The sequence below is a fragment of the Abramis brama genome, assembly GCF_963993115.1.
Source record: "Abramis brama genome assembly, chromosome: 11".
Classification (NCBI taxonomy): Eukaryota; Metazoa; Chordata; class Actinopteri; order Cypriniformes; family Leuciscidae; genus Abramis; species Abramis brama.
Genome location: NC_139973.1, coordinates 35944635 through 35962605, shown reverse-complemented (window position 1 = coordinate 35962605; position 17971 = coordinate 35944635). Strand labels below are relative to the sequence as shown.

Below are 17971 nucleotides of genomic sequence, written 5' to 3'. Positions count from 1 at the left end.
ACAAATCTAAAAACATTAATGTATCCACTTTGTCCACTTCTTAAAAGTATTTTGTATTTGGGTGTATGTGTGTGATATATATAAAATATTTACTAGTCTACAAAAAAGTTAAACTATGTGTAATCCTGGTTCTAGTTAGTTTGTGGTATCTCCAGCCCCTGACCGCACCAGCATGCATTGAGGACTGGTGTAATGATGTGGTCCATCTGTCAGGATGTTTTATGCATACAGTATATCACATCAAACTGCGTCCATATACTGTAGTGACAGGAACAAACTGGAAGATGTATGTGTTTGTGCACAAAGAAAGAGGGTGGATGAGGGTAGAGAGCTGTGGAGCATTCACCCTCCTGTGCAGAAACAAACTTTTAGCCTTAGACCTTGTTGCCTATTGAGAAATGTTTCTGTGTATGTATGCGTGTTTTTCCTGTGGTTTCGGGTTACTAAGAATTATGTTCTTACAATAGATATAGGAACTAGATTGATTTAGATTCCTCTTATTGGATTGTCGTTGGTGTGTGAAATGGAATATGTGTAAAAAAAACTATAAAAAAAACTCAACTTTTTCAGTGTCCAGACCTTTAGGGATATATACTATTGTTATTTATAATTTTATAATATATTATAAATTAACATGCATGCTTCCTTTTTCACGAAACATGTGGTGTCCAGCACGCAAGGGAACTCTTTAAGTGCTTTTTATATTTCATAAAGTTGGTCGAGAGACTGATGAGTTGTGTATATGACAAACCACAATTTTATGCACTCTTTAAAAACCTCTATTGCTCTTTCGCTCTCAATGTCTTTACATGTGTCTTTGTCTGTTTGCAGCTGTGTTTCACACTCACATGCACACTAGTTTCACTTCAGACTATTTCCAGTCTTTGGAAGTCCCTAAAGACAGAATCAACAGTGTGGAGAACCCAACAATGTTCCATTGAAGCTGCAGTTCAGAAAGCGAGAGGTATGCTTTCATAATCACGATAACTTCCCTGATCTGCGATTAGCTGTTCAGAAAATCTGAAGGTGAACTGGAGTGAGTGTAATCTCGTTAATTTCATTATACTGTCATGTTAGATCCAGGGTTTGTACTAGCCACACACTGTATGTTCTCATGAATAACTTCTGCAAATTGTGTTTTAAACAGCTTTGAGGGAATGATCTGCTTAAGATCTTGTGTTTGCACCTGTTTGTGTGTGTATGCGACTTTTTGTGGACTTCTCAGTGCTGTGAACTAATTAAACAAATATTGCTTTAGAAAATATGTGTTTAATAGATTCAAGAAATGTCAGGCAGACATCAGTGTGTAACTAATTAAACAAATATTGCTTTGTGACATCAGTGTGTAACTAATTAAACAAATATTGCTTTAGAAAATATGTGTTTAATAGATTCAAGAAATGTCAGGCAGACATCAGTGTGTAACAAATTCTTTGAGAAAATGATTACAGCTTCTAGACTCTAAATACAGGCTCACAGACAAAATCTTTCATCCATTATAATAATAAAACCCCTACAGAGTATGACTGAATGAAAAGGGAGACAAGAGCGTGGCAAATACAGTACGAATGTATGCATCTGTCATTCTGAATACCAGAGTCAGTTAAATCAGAGATATCGCATTATTTAGTGATCCTAATGCCTTCTTTGACTTGCAGGACTAAATCAACAAGAGTAACATGGCGATGGAGTCATCTTTACAACTCAGTCGGATAGACAGAAGTGGCAGCTTTCTTCAGGTAATGACCATTCTGTGTTTTATAATGTGTGTTCATATGTAGACCTGCACTTAACAGGAGCCTGACTAATAAAGGACAGCATTTGAGACTTGGTTTTTTTTGCATGTTTTTAAAGAAAATGTTGTTTGAGTGTTTCTACATCTATGCTGCCTTCAACAATTGATCAGATGAAGGTATCTCAGGAGACAGGAAGTGAAGCTAACATTGGATTCGGACGTGCTTTGATGCCTTCCCTCGTAGTTTTCGGATACAGCCTAGGTGGTGTTGTTTTTTACTGGCCCAAATAAAAAGTACTCACTCACAGGTCTCTTAATCTGGACCATAAATATCATTTGATTGATTACCTTTCTCGATTTTTTTTTTTTAAACCTGCTTTAAGTCAAGTCACATTTATTTATATAGCACTTTTTACAATACAGATTGTTTCAAAGCAGAATGCAAAATGTTTTAATTTTGTTTTAATGCAAAAAAGTTTGTTTCCAAAAGAAAATAGCTTCACAGTCCAGCTTAAATAAGTTGAGTGATGTCTCATTTTTGTTTTAAACAAGTTATTAATTTAGTTAATTTATATATATATCCACTCTGGAGTAAACCATGTGTCACGGGTGGTTGCAAGAAGGCAGACGGAGACAAGGATATAATTCCAAAGACTAAGGTTTAATGTAGTAAAACACAGGACAGCAGAACAAGTAGCAACACACACTAAATGTAACGGAGAACAGACGAAGACTGATGGAACAGACTACAAACTTAAATACAAACACAGATTACACTGATTAACAGAACACAGGTGATACAGATGACGATGATGACTAAACAGGTGATACAACTGAACTGATAATGACAGTAACCATGGAAACGAAGGAGTGGCGGGAAAAGAACAAAGGAAAACAGGAACAAATCAAAACACAGACTGAAAGTCCAAACAGACACTGACACACACGTGACACCGTGATGTCATCGTCCAGTTCAGTTCAGTTCTTGTATAATAGTGTCAATGCAGGCAGATCAATATTATTGTTGAATATTAAATTTAATGTCCCCAACTGAGCAAGCCAACCCAATGGCAACAAAGGTGAAAAAGGCGACAGTGGCAAGGAACCAAAACTCCATCAGGTGGCAGAATGGAGAGGAAAAAAACCTTGGGAGAAACCAGGCTCAGTCGGGGGGGCCAGTTCTCCTCTGGCCAATGAACGAACAGTGTATGATTATGATTCAGGCAGCATTATAGGTCAGAAGTCAGATTGGAACAATCAGAATGTTATCCAGTTCCATCTGGTTGAAGATCGGAGTCACGCCGGTATGGAGACGGGTTTGTTGAGGATTAGTGCCGATGGCTGTCGTGTCGATGAGGCCTTCGCAGGGGAGAGTCTAGTTGACACAATCTCTGCTGACACTACAGGGATGCACTGTGGTCGTGTCTAGGTGCAGGTCCTACATCTGGTCTGGATACGGCCCGGATCCGGCTGACTACATCATGCGTTGTGCTCGTGACATGCGTACATGCTTTACTGTCTGACTGGTAAAAATCATCAAATCTAATCATAGAAAATTAGTCACACACACTTCTCCTTAACAAACTGCATGATTTGAGGCATAAACTTTAGGATTACACTCATAGCAAAAACACATGTAATAGTAACAGTGATCCTGGCCTTATTTCTTCATTACTACACACTCTTGAATAGAAGGCTGCAGTAAATCATGATGTAAGATCTTTAGATGTACAGTAAATGTTTTCCATTGATGCACTAAAATATTTTTTTTCTCCTAATTCATGTTTCTGAATTTATAAATCTACGCTACACACATAAGCCCCTTTCACACAGAGATTCCGGAAAATACACGGATAAAGTGACCCGGGATTTGACCCGGGTTCGTTTGATTTTGGTTCATTCACACTGCCAGTGATTTTACGGAATCAGAGAGTGCGTTCACACACAACCCATAAAAATCCCGTAAAGACATGTGACATCGATGTGACTTTAATGTTTCATCAGCGTCTTAAGTTTGCTTATGAGCTGCGATTTCTCTCTCGAAAAACCACGCTTGTGCATTTTTTCTCTGATTCGATCATAAACTTGCGCATTACGCACCGTTTCACAGCTGGGGAACGATCCTGGCTTCAGCGTCATCACTACGACACGGCATTATTACGGCTTTTGTTCACACAGCGCGAGTTCCGGGACTGAACACGGCAATGTTACTAGGTCCCCAACATAAATCCCGGGTAGTGTTTGCATTCACACAGAAGGCGCTCTGGCAATTTGCCGGCAATTTCCCGGGTTCAAAGCGCTGTGTGAAAGGGGCTATACACAGTGGCGTACCGGACACCCCCGCAGCCCCCGCGGTGCGTGGGGGCCCCGCCTCTTTGGAGGGCCCCGCCCAGGCCCTTCTAAAAGGCGTTCACACACCACATAGGATAGAACGTGTTTTTGCTTTGAAAAACTCAAGACGCGGCAAATGAATTTGAGATGAATTTAGAATGCCGTGTCATGCTGGAGAAACGGCACGCAAAGCGTGAAGGTAGTGCAATGATTGAAAAAGTACGTGAAAAACTCTTAATAATGCTAAATAATTTTCTAAAACAGCAATCAGGGAAAATCAATTTTCTCTTACATTTGACTTGTCATTAACACTATAGCCTACAGTGATGCGCGGGTTGATCCGAAATGAGCGGGTGCCTGCGGTCACCCGCGGTTACGAGTCATCCAAAAATATTTTTAATGATATTCGGGTCGCGGTCGGTCGGGTCGTTTGAAATAAAGATGCCAATTAAACCTTTGTAATTTATATATTACTAGACACTATTTTCAATGAAATACATAGGCCTACACTTTATTGGCTGAATAACTGGCAAGAAGTATGATGACGCACGAGCTCAGTCTGCAGGTAGAGATGGAGGCGGCAAGAGAAAAGGTGAAGACTGGGGAGTGGAAGCTGTGTGAGTGTGGGAGACATTTGCCGAAATAATGAAAGATGATGACCAAAGTGCTGGTTTTGTCATGTGTACTTCTTGCGATGCTATTTACACATTTGATAGCCACAAAACTGGCACGACCAACCAGGCACGGCGCCAGGATTTCAGTTTTGGATAAGCCAGACCAATTGTGGGTGGGCCTTAAATTAAAAACGTTAAATAAAAAAAATAAAAAACGTTATCCAATCACTGCTTAACTTAATAAAAAAATATTGACTAATATAGCTGTTATTATCTGTGCGTGCGTATACATAATATAGATTTTAATAGCTTGATGCTCTTTAAATATTATGTTGCATTGTTAAAAGTTTCGGTGCATAGGACGGACCTATCCGCGATCGCTCTCCATGGTTCTGACCAAAGAAGAGCGCTTTGGAATCTCCATTACGCATCATACCTGGGCTGCATTTTCCGAAAATATTGTCTATTAGCGCGCTACGAAGACTCTTAAGGTATAACTTAACTAAAGGTATACTACCACTAATGTATAGGCTATCATTGCTAGGCGTCTTCAGGGCTATCATCATCCACTCGCGAGGCAGAGCCGCTGAGAGGCAGAGGCGCTGGCGCCCTCCTAGCAACGGCGCTGTTTTTGGTAAAACATGATTTTGACGACGTTTTGTTTTATTGAAAACTCTTTTTAAAAGATTTTCGTTTTGTATAAATTGTATCTTAATTTTGATCAATGTTTTATCAATCAATTGTCTACTTTTAAACGAAAATATTCAAACCAAAATAAATAGGCTACTCTCTGATTATGTAATCCAAATGAAATGTGCATTTCTCTCTGGCGTTCATGGCGAGTCCGAATTGTCAACTTCATCTTTGCAGCGACACAGAAAACACCAGTTTATTACTAAACAATTAAATGTCTCCTTGCTAATTTAGACACATTCATAATCATTACTTTAACCGGTTCTTTGTGGCAAGCTTTATGCGTGCTGTCATAACGCTTATTATCCATAGGCTATAGCCTATTTAAGTAGGCTAATTAAATTAATATAAAGGGGCTATTTGTCCACGAATGGCTTAAATGAACAACTACTAGTCGACTAGAAAAAAAAAATAATTAGTCAGAGGTAGCCCTTATTCCACATATTTTCGAACCAGCAGGCCATTCTGGGTTGAGCGAGCGACCCTGCGGAATGAGTGAGCGGAGCGGAATAGGTTCAGCTCTCCGCTCACGAGCTCGGAACAAACCCGAACCTCACTGTCTGCTGAACTTGCACAGAAACATCAAAATAGACATAGCCAGCTTTTTAAAACTGTTGTTAAAACTAAACATTTAGACTATTTACAAATTATGAGCTTATTGACGATTTTTTATAATTCTTGACAAAATTAGAATAGCCTAGGCTATATTCTTTTTTTTTCCCAACGACGCAACGATGAGCATTTACTACTTTTAAAAAATGAGGGTCAGGAAGCGGGTCGGGTACAATATTTTCTTTTTCTTTTTTTTGCGGTCCGAGTTGCGGGCGGGTTAGTTTAAAACGTCGGTCGGGTGCGGGTTGTTTATACATTGACCCGCGCATCACTGATAGTGATAGGCATAGCATCACTGCTGGTGGGAGGGGCCCCGTCGCCTTCTTTGCGGGGGGGCCTCAGAGATGTGCGGTACGCCACTGGCTAAACACACACAAAAACTTCTACGGAAGACTTATCGTAACTTTTATTCTCAAAATATTACGACTTTATTCTCGTAATGTTTCGATTTTAATCTCATAATGTTTCGACTTTATTCTCGAAATGCTAGATTTTCTTTTCTTTTTTTACGGATTTTTTAATTATTTTTTTACATTGTAGTTCAGGGCTTCTGTATAACACAGTTTTTCCTTTGTGGCTTAAAACATTTCTGTAACAGTTTAATAAGAGCAGGACACGCAGATGGGGCTACAGACTCTCATTATCCAATGCGCTCATGCAGGAACTGTTTTTGGATTATATCCCCATTCTCCATAAGAACATTTTCTGTTCCACTGCGTACATTCACTGGCTGTCTGGTGTTCCTTGTAAAAATCAATAGACAGACAGTGTGTGTGTGTGTGTGTGTGTGTGTGTGTGTGTGTGTGTGTGTGTGTGTGTGTGTGTGTGTGTGTGTGTGTGTGTGTAGGGCTGCAGCAGGGCTTCCTGCCCAGACAGAATCATTCAAGCATCCCATAATAGATGTGTCTGTACATCTATCTTTCTCTCTCTCTCTCTCTCTCTCTCTCTCTCTCTCTCTCTCTCTCCTTAATAAGTCCTTCATTGCTTCTTCTCCCAGGGCTTTTTTAATCTTATCATTCAGTCTAAACACTTGCAATCTCTGTTCCGTCCTCATCCTCCATCTCACTCACTTCAAGCTTATCTTACCTAGTATATATTTTATTTAATGACATTCACTCCATGAATTAATCACCACTAGGAAATATAACATACATCTGAAAGAGTTGTTGTCTTTTGAATTTATTTTTATCTGCATTTAATGACCCGCAATTTAATCCAAAATTGCAGGTCAACATTAAAAAGCCCAGGAAGTTGGCACAGTCACTATAGTGGCATATTGGAAACATTGCTTTGAAAGTAGTTTTGGTTAGAATGCCACTAACAGCCTGCCAGGCATGGCTTTTTATATAGTTTATCTATAAACTACATGGTTGTTTTAACTATGCAGAAAATTCAAATGTATATAATATAGAAAGAGTTTGGGAACCGTATCAAGTCCTGCTCCATTTGTTCAATGAACATGCATGTTACCTCAAATCATGCACCTTGTTTAGGCGAGATGTGCTATTATACTTCAAAAAGGTATATTTACTGGACAATCAAATGCATCCAAAAATTCCATGGACTTACATTGCAGGAGGGCCCAGAGACCAGTTTAACAACTACCGGCAAACTAGCAGCAAAGATACCACAAAGTAACATATTATAAACCACCCAGAATACCTCAGAAACCACTAAACCTGCCGATAATTTACCACGTTTTACCCTTTTCAACTATTTGTCTTGTCGTTTGGTTGTCATAGAACTCATAGAAAAGAAAAAAAAACTTTTGGCTAATCATGTTTTTAGTTCAGTTTGTAGTTTATTTACATATCTACATGATCACATAAGCACTTGCACAGAGTAAATGAAAATGCAGGACTTCTTAATGGTTCATTACAACACTGGGTTGTGATGGTTGGGTTGTGTTGCCATGGTAAATCCCATTTCCTGTTCGGGAGAGTAGATTAAGAACACAGGAAACTGACTAACTTTCTTCCTGCTCGTGGATGGATGTCCGATTAGTCTGAAGCTGTTTCTCTTGTTTTGGTCACAAATAAGCCTCTTTCAGCTTGTTTTTTTACAGTATTTTCCAGCTTTCTGTTTTTTTTCTTCTCTTCACTGTTCTCTTCAGTTTTCCTGTCAGTTTCTCTCTTTCATAGATTATTGCTTAGCAATATTGCCCATGTGGATTTTAAAAAGGCACTGCAGATTCACCAAAATGTTTAGGTGCTTGGACAACTAAGATTTGGCTTTTATTTTTTTATCCATGTGCAGCTTGTCGATGCGTTTGCATTGTCACTGAGTACGTTGGAGCAGCAAATGATTCATGCTACGCAGGAAAAAGACAGAGATCCAGTCAGAGATCCAGACACTTCTATGTTCGTAGAGTGAGTACACATGCTGTACACATGATGACCTTTGCATTAAGAACATCATTGTATAATAAGCTAAATAGGAGTACATTTAAATGCAACAGTGCCTGTATTACCTGTACTCTTAATAGATGCATTGCTTTTACATCTATTAATTTTATGTACTGTAAAATGTCATTACATTTCCAAAGAACCTCTATATGTTTTACATTGTCCATTAGAGGGCGCCAGTCTATAGTCAGTCTTTTCTTCCATTAAAGGACATAAAAAGATATCTCGATCAAAACAAAGACAACCCACTACACCCATCCCCTGTTTTGTTCTCTGTAGGATAGAGGGAGAGATGAGCGCTGTGTGTCTACAGTATCCTGTGTTTGATGGGGATCATGGTACAAGCACAAGTGTGAGTGTGTTGGACAAACTGATACACACACACCCCATCTGGCTTCTGCTTTCCATCGACCAGCAAGAGGCCACTGGCATCCTACAGCAGCAACAAGCTGGGGTAAAACATGTTAGAGAGGGTAAACGCAAAGACACCAGACAGTTTTTTTTTTTTTTTTTTTAAGAAATAGTTCACAGAATTTCTAATTCTGTCATCATTTAATTTTGCCACATGGCTGTTTCAGACACATTTGACTATTGTGAAATACAAAACGTTGCGGTTTTCCTTCTCTTTTTTTTTTTTTAAATAGATGATTTATACAGCTCCAGAAATGACAAAAGTATTGTAAAACGTTTCATGCATCTTTTCTAAATCTGAAGCCATAATTATAGCTTTGTGTTTTGGAAAGATGATTATGTACTAAACATTTTGCTCTCCACAATAGTTCTCATCTCATTCAAACTCAATTACATGAGGATGAATAAATGATTACAGATTTTCCATTATTTAATTACTGTTAAAATATGAACTAGAAACTTTTGATGAATACATTTTAAGACTCATTAGAGACTAAAGAGCAAATAACTTGTAAAGTGGTTCTTAATCAAGGGGCCGGGGCCCAATAGGGGGCCTCAGGATGACTTAAAGGTATTTAAATTAACACATTATTGATAGTAATTAGTGCTGTCAAATCGATTAATCGTGATTAATCGCATCTAACATTAAAGTTTTTGTTTGCATAATATATGTGTGTGTATATATTTATAAATATTATATATATGTGTGTGTGCGTGCGTGTCTGTGTATTTATACACACACACAGACATACACTACCGGTCAAAAGTTTTAGATCGGTAAGATTTTTTATGTTTTTAAAAGAAATCTCTTCTGCTCACCAAGGCTGCATTTATTTGATTAAAAATACAAACAAAAACAGTAATATTGTGAAATATTATTACAATTTAAAACAGCTGTTTTCTATGTGAATATATAGTAAAGTGTAATTTATTCCTGTGATCAAAGCTGAATTTTCAGCATCATTACTCCAGTCTTCAGTGTCACATGATCCTTCAGAAATCATTCTAATATGATGATTTGATGCACACCAAACATGTATGATTATTATCAATGTTGAAAACAGTTTTTTACATTTTTATTTCATGATGCTATGATGAATAGAAAGTTCAAAAGAACAGCATTTATCTGAAATGGAAAGCTTTTGTAACATTAAACACTTCCCTTCAAAAGTTTGGGGGAAAGAAATAAAATAAATCAATACTTTTATTCATCAAGGATGAGTTAAACTGATCAAAAGTTACAGTAAAGACATTTATAATGTTAGAAAATATTCTATTTTAAATAAATGCTGATCTTTTGAACTTTCTATTCATCAAAGAATTTTGAAAAAAAAATGTTTTCAACATTGAAAATAATAATGAATGTTTTTTGAGCATAACAGCAGCATATTAAAATGATTTCTGAAGGATCATGTGACACTGAAGACTGGAGTAATTATGCTGAAAATTCAGCTTTCATCTGAGGAATAAATTACATTTTAAAATATATTAAAATAGAAAACAGTCATTTTAAATTGTCATAATATTAAATATAATATAAAAAATCTTACCGATCTAAAACTTTTGACCAGTAGTGTATATATATGTATGAATGTGTAAATGTGTTTATGTTTGCATATACAGTATAAGTACTGTACACACACACACATACACATACCCACAGACATACTGTATGTATAATATTTATAAATATAATAATATATACACATATATGTTATGTAAACAAAAACTTAGATGTGATTAATCATGATTAATCGATTTGACAGCGCTAATATTTAATACATTAAAATAATCTGATTTAAATTAACACATAAATTCAAGATGTAAACAGAAATCCTTTTTCCCCCCTCAATAACTATTGTTTTTATTGAAGAACATACAGTTCATGAAACTTTTGGAATTCAAAAATGAATCATGTTTAAATAATTTAATATATCAATACTCCATATTATTCAAAAAATATTAAAAACCACAGCATTAGAACCTTTTAAGCAAATCCTCCTCCTTCAAAAAAAATGTTCTTTCTTCCTCCTCAGGTGTTTTTGGTCTGGAGGTCATCTGTCCTGCAAAAGAAGGTCTTGTCATTCCACATGGATGGTACATCAGACTCCTCTGTGATTCACATCCCTGTAAAGGAGAGCCAGTACAGTATGTCAGGTCTCTTATATCATAACATTAACTTTTGTTGACACCCTGCTCACATTTGTTTATGTTTACTTCTGAGTACCGTGTCACCTTCGGTTCAGTTTGGCTGTGAAAGATTTGTAGAGTTTTCTTCTTTCATTTTATGGTCTTTTATTGGGTATCTGTCTTTTTTATGGTTTGTTGATATTGTGGGGGCTGTTGCTTTCACGTGCACACAGACGAGAGGTCAAAGATTGCTCGCCATTGACCGCACACACATTTTATATATCACTTAATAAATCTCTGTTTTGTGAAAGAACGGGACATATTTCCCTCTTGTTTTACAGGTAGTTAATCAGTTGTAATAACCTGAGCGGCTGTTTGCAACTGGCTTGCTTTGAAACAGAGGCACCATATTTGATGCTAAACGTCACAGTAGTAGCCTGGCAATATTTCAGGCATTTACAGCAGTGCGGTTCCAAGACATTCTGCATTTGAGATATCAGACACACCCTAGTGTTTTTGGCCTGGGCACAATCTCGCTGTGAATATCCTCTGTGCCTTGGAAAATAATGTGGTCTGAAAGGCGCTGGAGGCTTATGAACAATTTACCTGCCAAGTTCAGAGTCAGTTCAGAAATTTCCAAAATTTCTGTAAATTCCCAACAAATGAAGAATCCCGAGGGACACTGCAGTGCTGTTTTGATGGATGAAATGGTGGAAATGCTTGAAGATTACATATAATTGTTCTGTATTGTTCTTTTTTCCTAGCATTTTCTCTGGAGGGCTCAGGAATTAGTTTTGCTGACCTCTTTCATCTTGTGGCCTTTTATTGTATTAGCAGGTAACACTTTTTCAATGACTGACAATTGTTCAAATGGACAGGTATTAGATTGCTAAGGCAGGCATCACAATTGCAAATGCTAATACATACTGAATGCTAATACATACATTTGAACAAAACCCTAACCCAAAGCATTATACTGTGCCATGTAACTCGACCACTCACATTTTCTTCGTAACATATAAAAACATTCCACTATGAACAATTTGATTTCGTACATTTGGAATGGATGAAATGTTCATTGCTGTCTTTACCATGATTGCAATGCTAGAGCATGATAAGAGCAATGAGTATGAGTAAAGAAACAATGAATGATTGTGCAGTAATAAACCCACTGCTCATAAAACCCAATGATATCCATCACCTTATTAACAACAGGATATAGTAAAAAAGGTCTCTAAGTACAAATGATTTATTTCAAATCATCCATAAATCAGAAGATTGCAACACTTCTCCACGTTATGTTTGTTTTCTCAAACCGCTCATAGAAACTGAAAGTCTGCCTTCTCTCTGATTAATAGCAATTTTTACCGCCATTTAAGAGTAGAAATATTAAATTAGCTGAATGTAATTTAGATTAATAATTTGACCTGTCACCATTAATGTAGGAAAAGAGTGAATTATGTTGTGTGTATTTTCTCCCACTCTTCATTCTTTACACTATTTCACGCACTATTTGTCTGTCTGGCTCTCTTTGTTTCATATTAGAGACATTCTGCCATCTACCCTGAAGCTTCCTGAGGAAATACACTCAGCTGAGACCCTGTCAGAACTGCATGAGGTGGCCCAGCAAGGGGCAGGTATACTGACCTACCTAGTCTGACCCTCTTAAAATTACGATCAATATCATATACTCTGTATATATATATATACATAATTGTGAAGTTTCTCAAAATAGGTGAGAGGGGAAAATGTCCAAAGTCCATTCAGTCAAATTGTCCAAATGTCTAAAGTCAAATTCAGGAGTCATGCACCTTTGGATTCAACGCTGCCCTTTTACTACCATTAAACACATGATTATTATAGGCTGTCAAGTTAAGCTGCAATTTTGCTTCATTTAGTTTTAAATTACACCCCGGTGACCCTTGCACACTAAATAAAAACAGTAGCACTATACTAACTCAGCTTACTTTTTTTTTCTGCTCGTGCCTCTCCCTAGGGCACTAAGTGAGTCAGGACTGCCACTGGTGCTCCGTTCAAAACAAATACATAGCATGACACATCTGGAAAGCAGAGTGTGTTTTTTAATACACTCGACAATGTTGCATGTCCAAGTAATAATTAGAAATGTAATATTTTTGTATGTTCTTAAAAGGTTCAGACCAGTGTCAAATAGAGATAATAAAGAAACATTGCAATGTTCATTGAGAAGACAGCACCTCTGGCATGATTGTCTCATTTGTAACTGTGTGTGTGGATTTCTCATTCCACCACAGCTGCGAACATGCTGGCCTACTATTCAGTTCCATGTTATTATTAGTCAGCTGGCATTCCAGAATCCAGATAGTGGGTGAGACCATGTGAGCCAATTAAAGCATAGAGGTTACTGAGGGAAAGAGTGTGTGTGTGTGTGTGTGTGTGTGTGTGTGTGTGTGTGTGTGTGTGTGTGTGTGTGTGTGTGTGTGTGTGTGTGTGTGACTTCCTTTGTTGCTTGTCAGCGATAAATCCGTTCTGCCCTAGAGACAACGCATGGTTGAGAAGTTAGAAATGTGCCAAAAACACTTGGATTACCTTAGTAACTACATAAATATGTCCTGGCACCCATCCACAACACCCTTGAAATGTACACCAAAGTTGCCGCAGAACAATTGTTTGATCTAGTAATAGTTTGAAAGATGCTGACTGACAAAACTATCCTGTCCTAATAAAAACTGGCCCGGCAAACCAACATGAGAAACCAAACTGAAATGGGTGGGGAGAGAGAGAGAAAGCATGGGGGAGGAGAAAGAGGAGTGGTTTGGTGTGTTCTGTTAAGTCTACCTCCCCTGTCTGTTTGGTTAAAAATGACTCACTGAGTTTTGGCCGGCTTTGTGTTGGGTGTGTTTGTATGGCATTTGTGAATCAGCTTGCACAACTGAGCTCGCTAAATTTCTCCAAGAACTTCAGTGGGCCTGAGGACGAGAGAAGTGAACAGACGCTTCAACCGGGCTGTAACTGGATATAGCCACACACTCTCAAACTCACATGTTTGCTGACAACGTGTGGTGGTCTATGGTAGGACGCTGGAGTGGGTGTGTTAGCTGCTTTTGTGGTTGTGTTTGTTCAAAGATTGTGCGTATGAGTTGTTAAACATTAATCAGATTCTCTCTTTTTTATTCCAGCTTTCTGGGAATCTTCTGTCAGCAGACAAGTCCCAAAGAGTTCCCTGGTTCTGGACAGACGGTCAATCTCTCTGCATAGCAACTTCTCTGACATCTTACTGACAGAGGATCAAACCTGTACGCCAACTGGCAATCTAAATGTCCCACTACCTCTGACTGACACCTGCCCGAATGCCCCCGAAGGTGAAAGAAGTGGCTCCAACAGTGCTTTGTCTTTTATCAACCCTGTCTTCCTCAATACACAGCAAGATCTAACTGGAAATGTAGCAACAGTGATCGCAAAAGACACAACAGCACAAAACGGAAAATCTCGTCCCCCTCCTCCACCAAGGCCACCTCCGCCTCGCATTTTGGTTCATACCCCTGCTTTACCCCCAGGTCGGAGGACTATGCCTTTGAGTGCTGGCATTACCAGAATGAGTCAGGGACCCAAATCGATCGTCAAACACCCCAGTTCTAAGAAACCTGCACCTCAACCTCCACCACGACCTTCTCAACCGCCAGACATAGACAGCTACCGCTGCACCATTGCGTTAGATGATGAGACCATCTCTAGGGCCCTGTCTCAAGCCAGCCGGACGCATACACCTCTCAACCCAACCAGCAGCACCATTCTGCAGCAATGGACCGGTCCAGAAGAGAAAGGGCGAAGCTCAAGTGGTTTGTCCACTTCCTCGTCTGACTCTCTGGATTGTCCTCCGCATCCTCTTCCTTTGGGCCTATCCCAGAGTGTGGGCCAAGGCCTCTCCACAGATGACAGCAGTGATGAGCATGACGAAGAGGAGGAAGACTATGGTGTGGGACTTGAAAGGGACCTGCATCTTCGCCTTCGTTCCGCCCGCAAGACAAAAAGACTCCTGGCGGCTGAACTAGTGGGCGCTCATCCGAGATCGCTCGTTATCTCACGAGCACTAAGGGGACAATTCCGAAAGGTCCGAGGTGTCCTCAATGTTCTGGCTACACCTGAAAAGCGCATCTTGCTCCGGATCATTGAGTTGTCCCAAGACAAAGGTTCCTACTTTGGTTGCCTGGTGCAGGATTATTTGAGCTTTGTGCAGGAGAACAAAAACTGTCACTCATCCAGCCAGGATCTTCTGCAGACGCTCCGGCAGTTCATGACCCAGATGAAGGCTTACCTCATACAGAGCTCAGAGATGAACCCACCCATAGAGTCCTACATACCTGAGGACCAGATTGGTAAGAAGATTTCAGGTTAAGTCTTTTAGGGCCATGTTAAACCATTCAAACAAAGAGAACAATTTTAAAAGCACCTTTCAACCTACAAATGGCTTTACTTCAGAGGTGTCCAGTCCTGCTTCTGAAACGCCACTTTCCTTCAGAGTTTAACTTCACTACACCTTCCTGGAAGTTTCTAGGAATCCTTTGTTGGTTTGAGAGTGTTTAATTAGGGTTTAGAGTTAAACTCTGCTGAAAGGTGGTCCTCCAGGATCAGGATTGGACACCCCTGGCTCACTTGTAGTTTTATCCACGAGTTTAATCTACTATATTTTACTAGTATGTTTGTTTTGGCATTTTGAAGTGTTGACCTTGTCTTTTAGATATGTATCCTCAGCTTGCCTTTTTTGTTTCCTTGTCTGTGCAGTTTTCAAACTCTTAGTTTAATTCAAGGTCTGATTTCTTTGACTTGTTAAAGTAATGCATGTCAAAAATATGTATATTGTCCAAAAAGATGTGTTTTAGATTATGATTATGCTTTATACCTGACATCAGAAACATGTTTTGTTTTGAATGTCAATCTACCCTTATCAGTATAGAGCGGCTTTTGTAATGCTTCCTTCAGGAAGCAAATGCAGGAAAAATGTGTTTGATAGTGTGAGGGAGAATATAAGTTTTTTAAACTTTTTATCTTAGTCTGTCAATGGAGGATATAGTTCATATTATGTTTTCTGGCTTGGATGGGGAGATGTTTTATTGTCAAATGTTATGATTCATATTTTTAATATGGGTACATTTAATAATTTCAAAATAAGAGCAATTTAGCAGTGAAATACAAGCACCATACCTGCATTCTGATATCTAATATACCTTTCAAGTCATCTTTTTTCCCTGCAGTTGTATTGTAAAATGTATGGAAATTCTGAAAATACTGTTTGAAGTAAGTGCAAGGCCAAAGGGATTGTAACTAGTCTGGTTTGTATAAAGAATGACAGTTTAGACCAGACTGCTGTGGAAATACTGAGTTGAAAAAAAAGGAGCACAATTCATAGAGAAGAGCATCTTGAAATAAGATTTAATTAAGTTCATTCTAAGACATATTATGCTATAATCCTGTCTCACAGCACATAATGTATTAAGAATGTTGAAAGACATTTTTATAGGTCCGCCCTGTGGTTGGTGGGTTTGGACCAATAAACAGCTTGAAGGCATTTTTTTTCTTCATCATACCAAAAGTAATGCTTGCATATCAAACCTAAAGACAAGTAAAAAATGTATTCAAAGGATAAATTCTTCACTTCTTCATTGGGTGGAGAAGTTACATTAGTGTAAAAGGTTGTCTGGCTGTTTATAACTTAAAGATAAACTAATGTATTGTTTACCTTATTAATGTTTTTTTTTTTTTTTTCTAAATGTCAGATTTTACTTTGTTAAATTAATATCTTTAAAACAATGTGGTGATGATACCATGGTAGAAAAATTGCATGTAAAGACCAAAAAAAAACTTAAATTTAAGATCCTTGATTTGTACAGTTTGCTTTTTTGTGTACAGTTTGATGTTTCCTGTGGCCATGCCACCTAGAAGTCTAAAACGAATCTTTTAATATATTTATCTGAGGTTACAAAATAGTACTGTGGCCATACCAGAGTACAGTGATAGATCATATATCAAAGAATATCAGGATATTACATTGTACATCAACAGCCATGGTGCTTTTTATTAGTGAAATTAGATATTCAGAACATGCTGCACAATTAAAATTGTGCAATTGTTTCAGACAGAAAGAAATTATATTTATACGTATTATATTATATTTTTTGTTTTTTAAAGTCAGTGTCTTTTAATGTCACAATAAAGATAAGTTTTAGTGACAAACATCATAGCAGTGTAACACAGGAAGTTGATGAATTTCTGGTTCGTTTTCCATAAAACATTATATACAGCCATTTATTATGATAGTGAATCTGTAAGCTACAGGTGCTTTTAATATTTAGACCTCTTGTGTACAGTGTTTTATTATAGAGTTTTATTACAGTAACAGTGTTATGATAGTGTGTAATTGCTTGTTTTATAACTCTATAGTGTAGAGACAACTGATGTGAGGCCTGCTTTTGTCCTCATTTGACTGGCCCTTTGTGTCTCAGAGAGCCTTCAGCAAGACCTAAATGAATTCCTGAGAGCTTAGGCCTAATATATCTTGTAACGTTTGTGTCAGCTTTTCCATGAACTGAGCTGACACTGTACGCTCTCTGTGTGTGTGTGTGTGTGTGTGTGTGTGTGTGTGTGTGTGTGTGTGTGTGTGTGTGTGTGTGTGTGTGTGTGTGTGTGTGTGTGTGTGTGTGTGTGTGTGTGTGTGTGTGTGTGTGTGTGTGTGTGTGTGTGTGTGTGTGTGTGTGCGTCAGTTTTTTACTTGTGGAAAACAGAATACCATTTGGATATTTGTACCATTGAAAAAAAAAAGTGTCAGTTTGAATTAAAAGGTGTTTCAGTCAGAATTTCATAATGGTTCGATCTACTCGTGGCTAAAATCTCTCATTATCAAACGGTAACTGTTCTATCATTGAGTTTCTGGCACACAATTGTTTCACAATTGCTAATATGAGACAGGACTCAATGAAAGCACTATGGCTGTTTAACAAAAATGCACCACAAATGCAATGATTCACACTGTAGATGTTTAAAAGAAAGCTGACCCAAAAAATATG

General features: G+C 38.1%; 1 protein-coding gene across 4 annotated transcripts in view; it reads left to right on the top strand.

Annotated features, from left to right (window-relative positions):
* rin2b (Ras and Rab interactor 2b) overlaps window positions 1-17971 on the top strand; it is a 31098-nt gene that overhangs the window by 495 nt on the left and 12632 nt on the right. Inside the window, exons 2-9 of one of the 4 annotated variants that reach the window (XM_084128975.1) lie at window positions 832-964; window positions 1659-1739; window positions 8242-8354; window positions 8670-8844; window positions 10838-10949; window positions 11696-11768; window positions 12477-12568; window positions 14090-15286. In XM_084128975.1, the coding sequence (XP_083985101.1) occupies window positions 1680-1739; window positions 8242-8354; window positions 8670-8844; window positions 10838-10949; window positions 11696-11768; window positions 12477-12568; window positions 14090-15286 (1822 nt within the window). In that variant the 5' untranslated portion in view covers window positions 832-964; window positions 1659-1679. Of the gene's footprint in view, window positions 1-825; window positions 1037-1658; window positions 1740-8241; window positions 8355-8669; window positions 8845-10837; window positions 10959-11695; window positions 11769-12476; window positions 12569-14089; window positions 15287-17971 lie in introns of those variants that run through there. The other 3 variants (XM_084128976.1, XM_084128973.1, XM_084128974.1) reach the window with 3 other exon arrangements.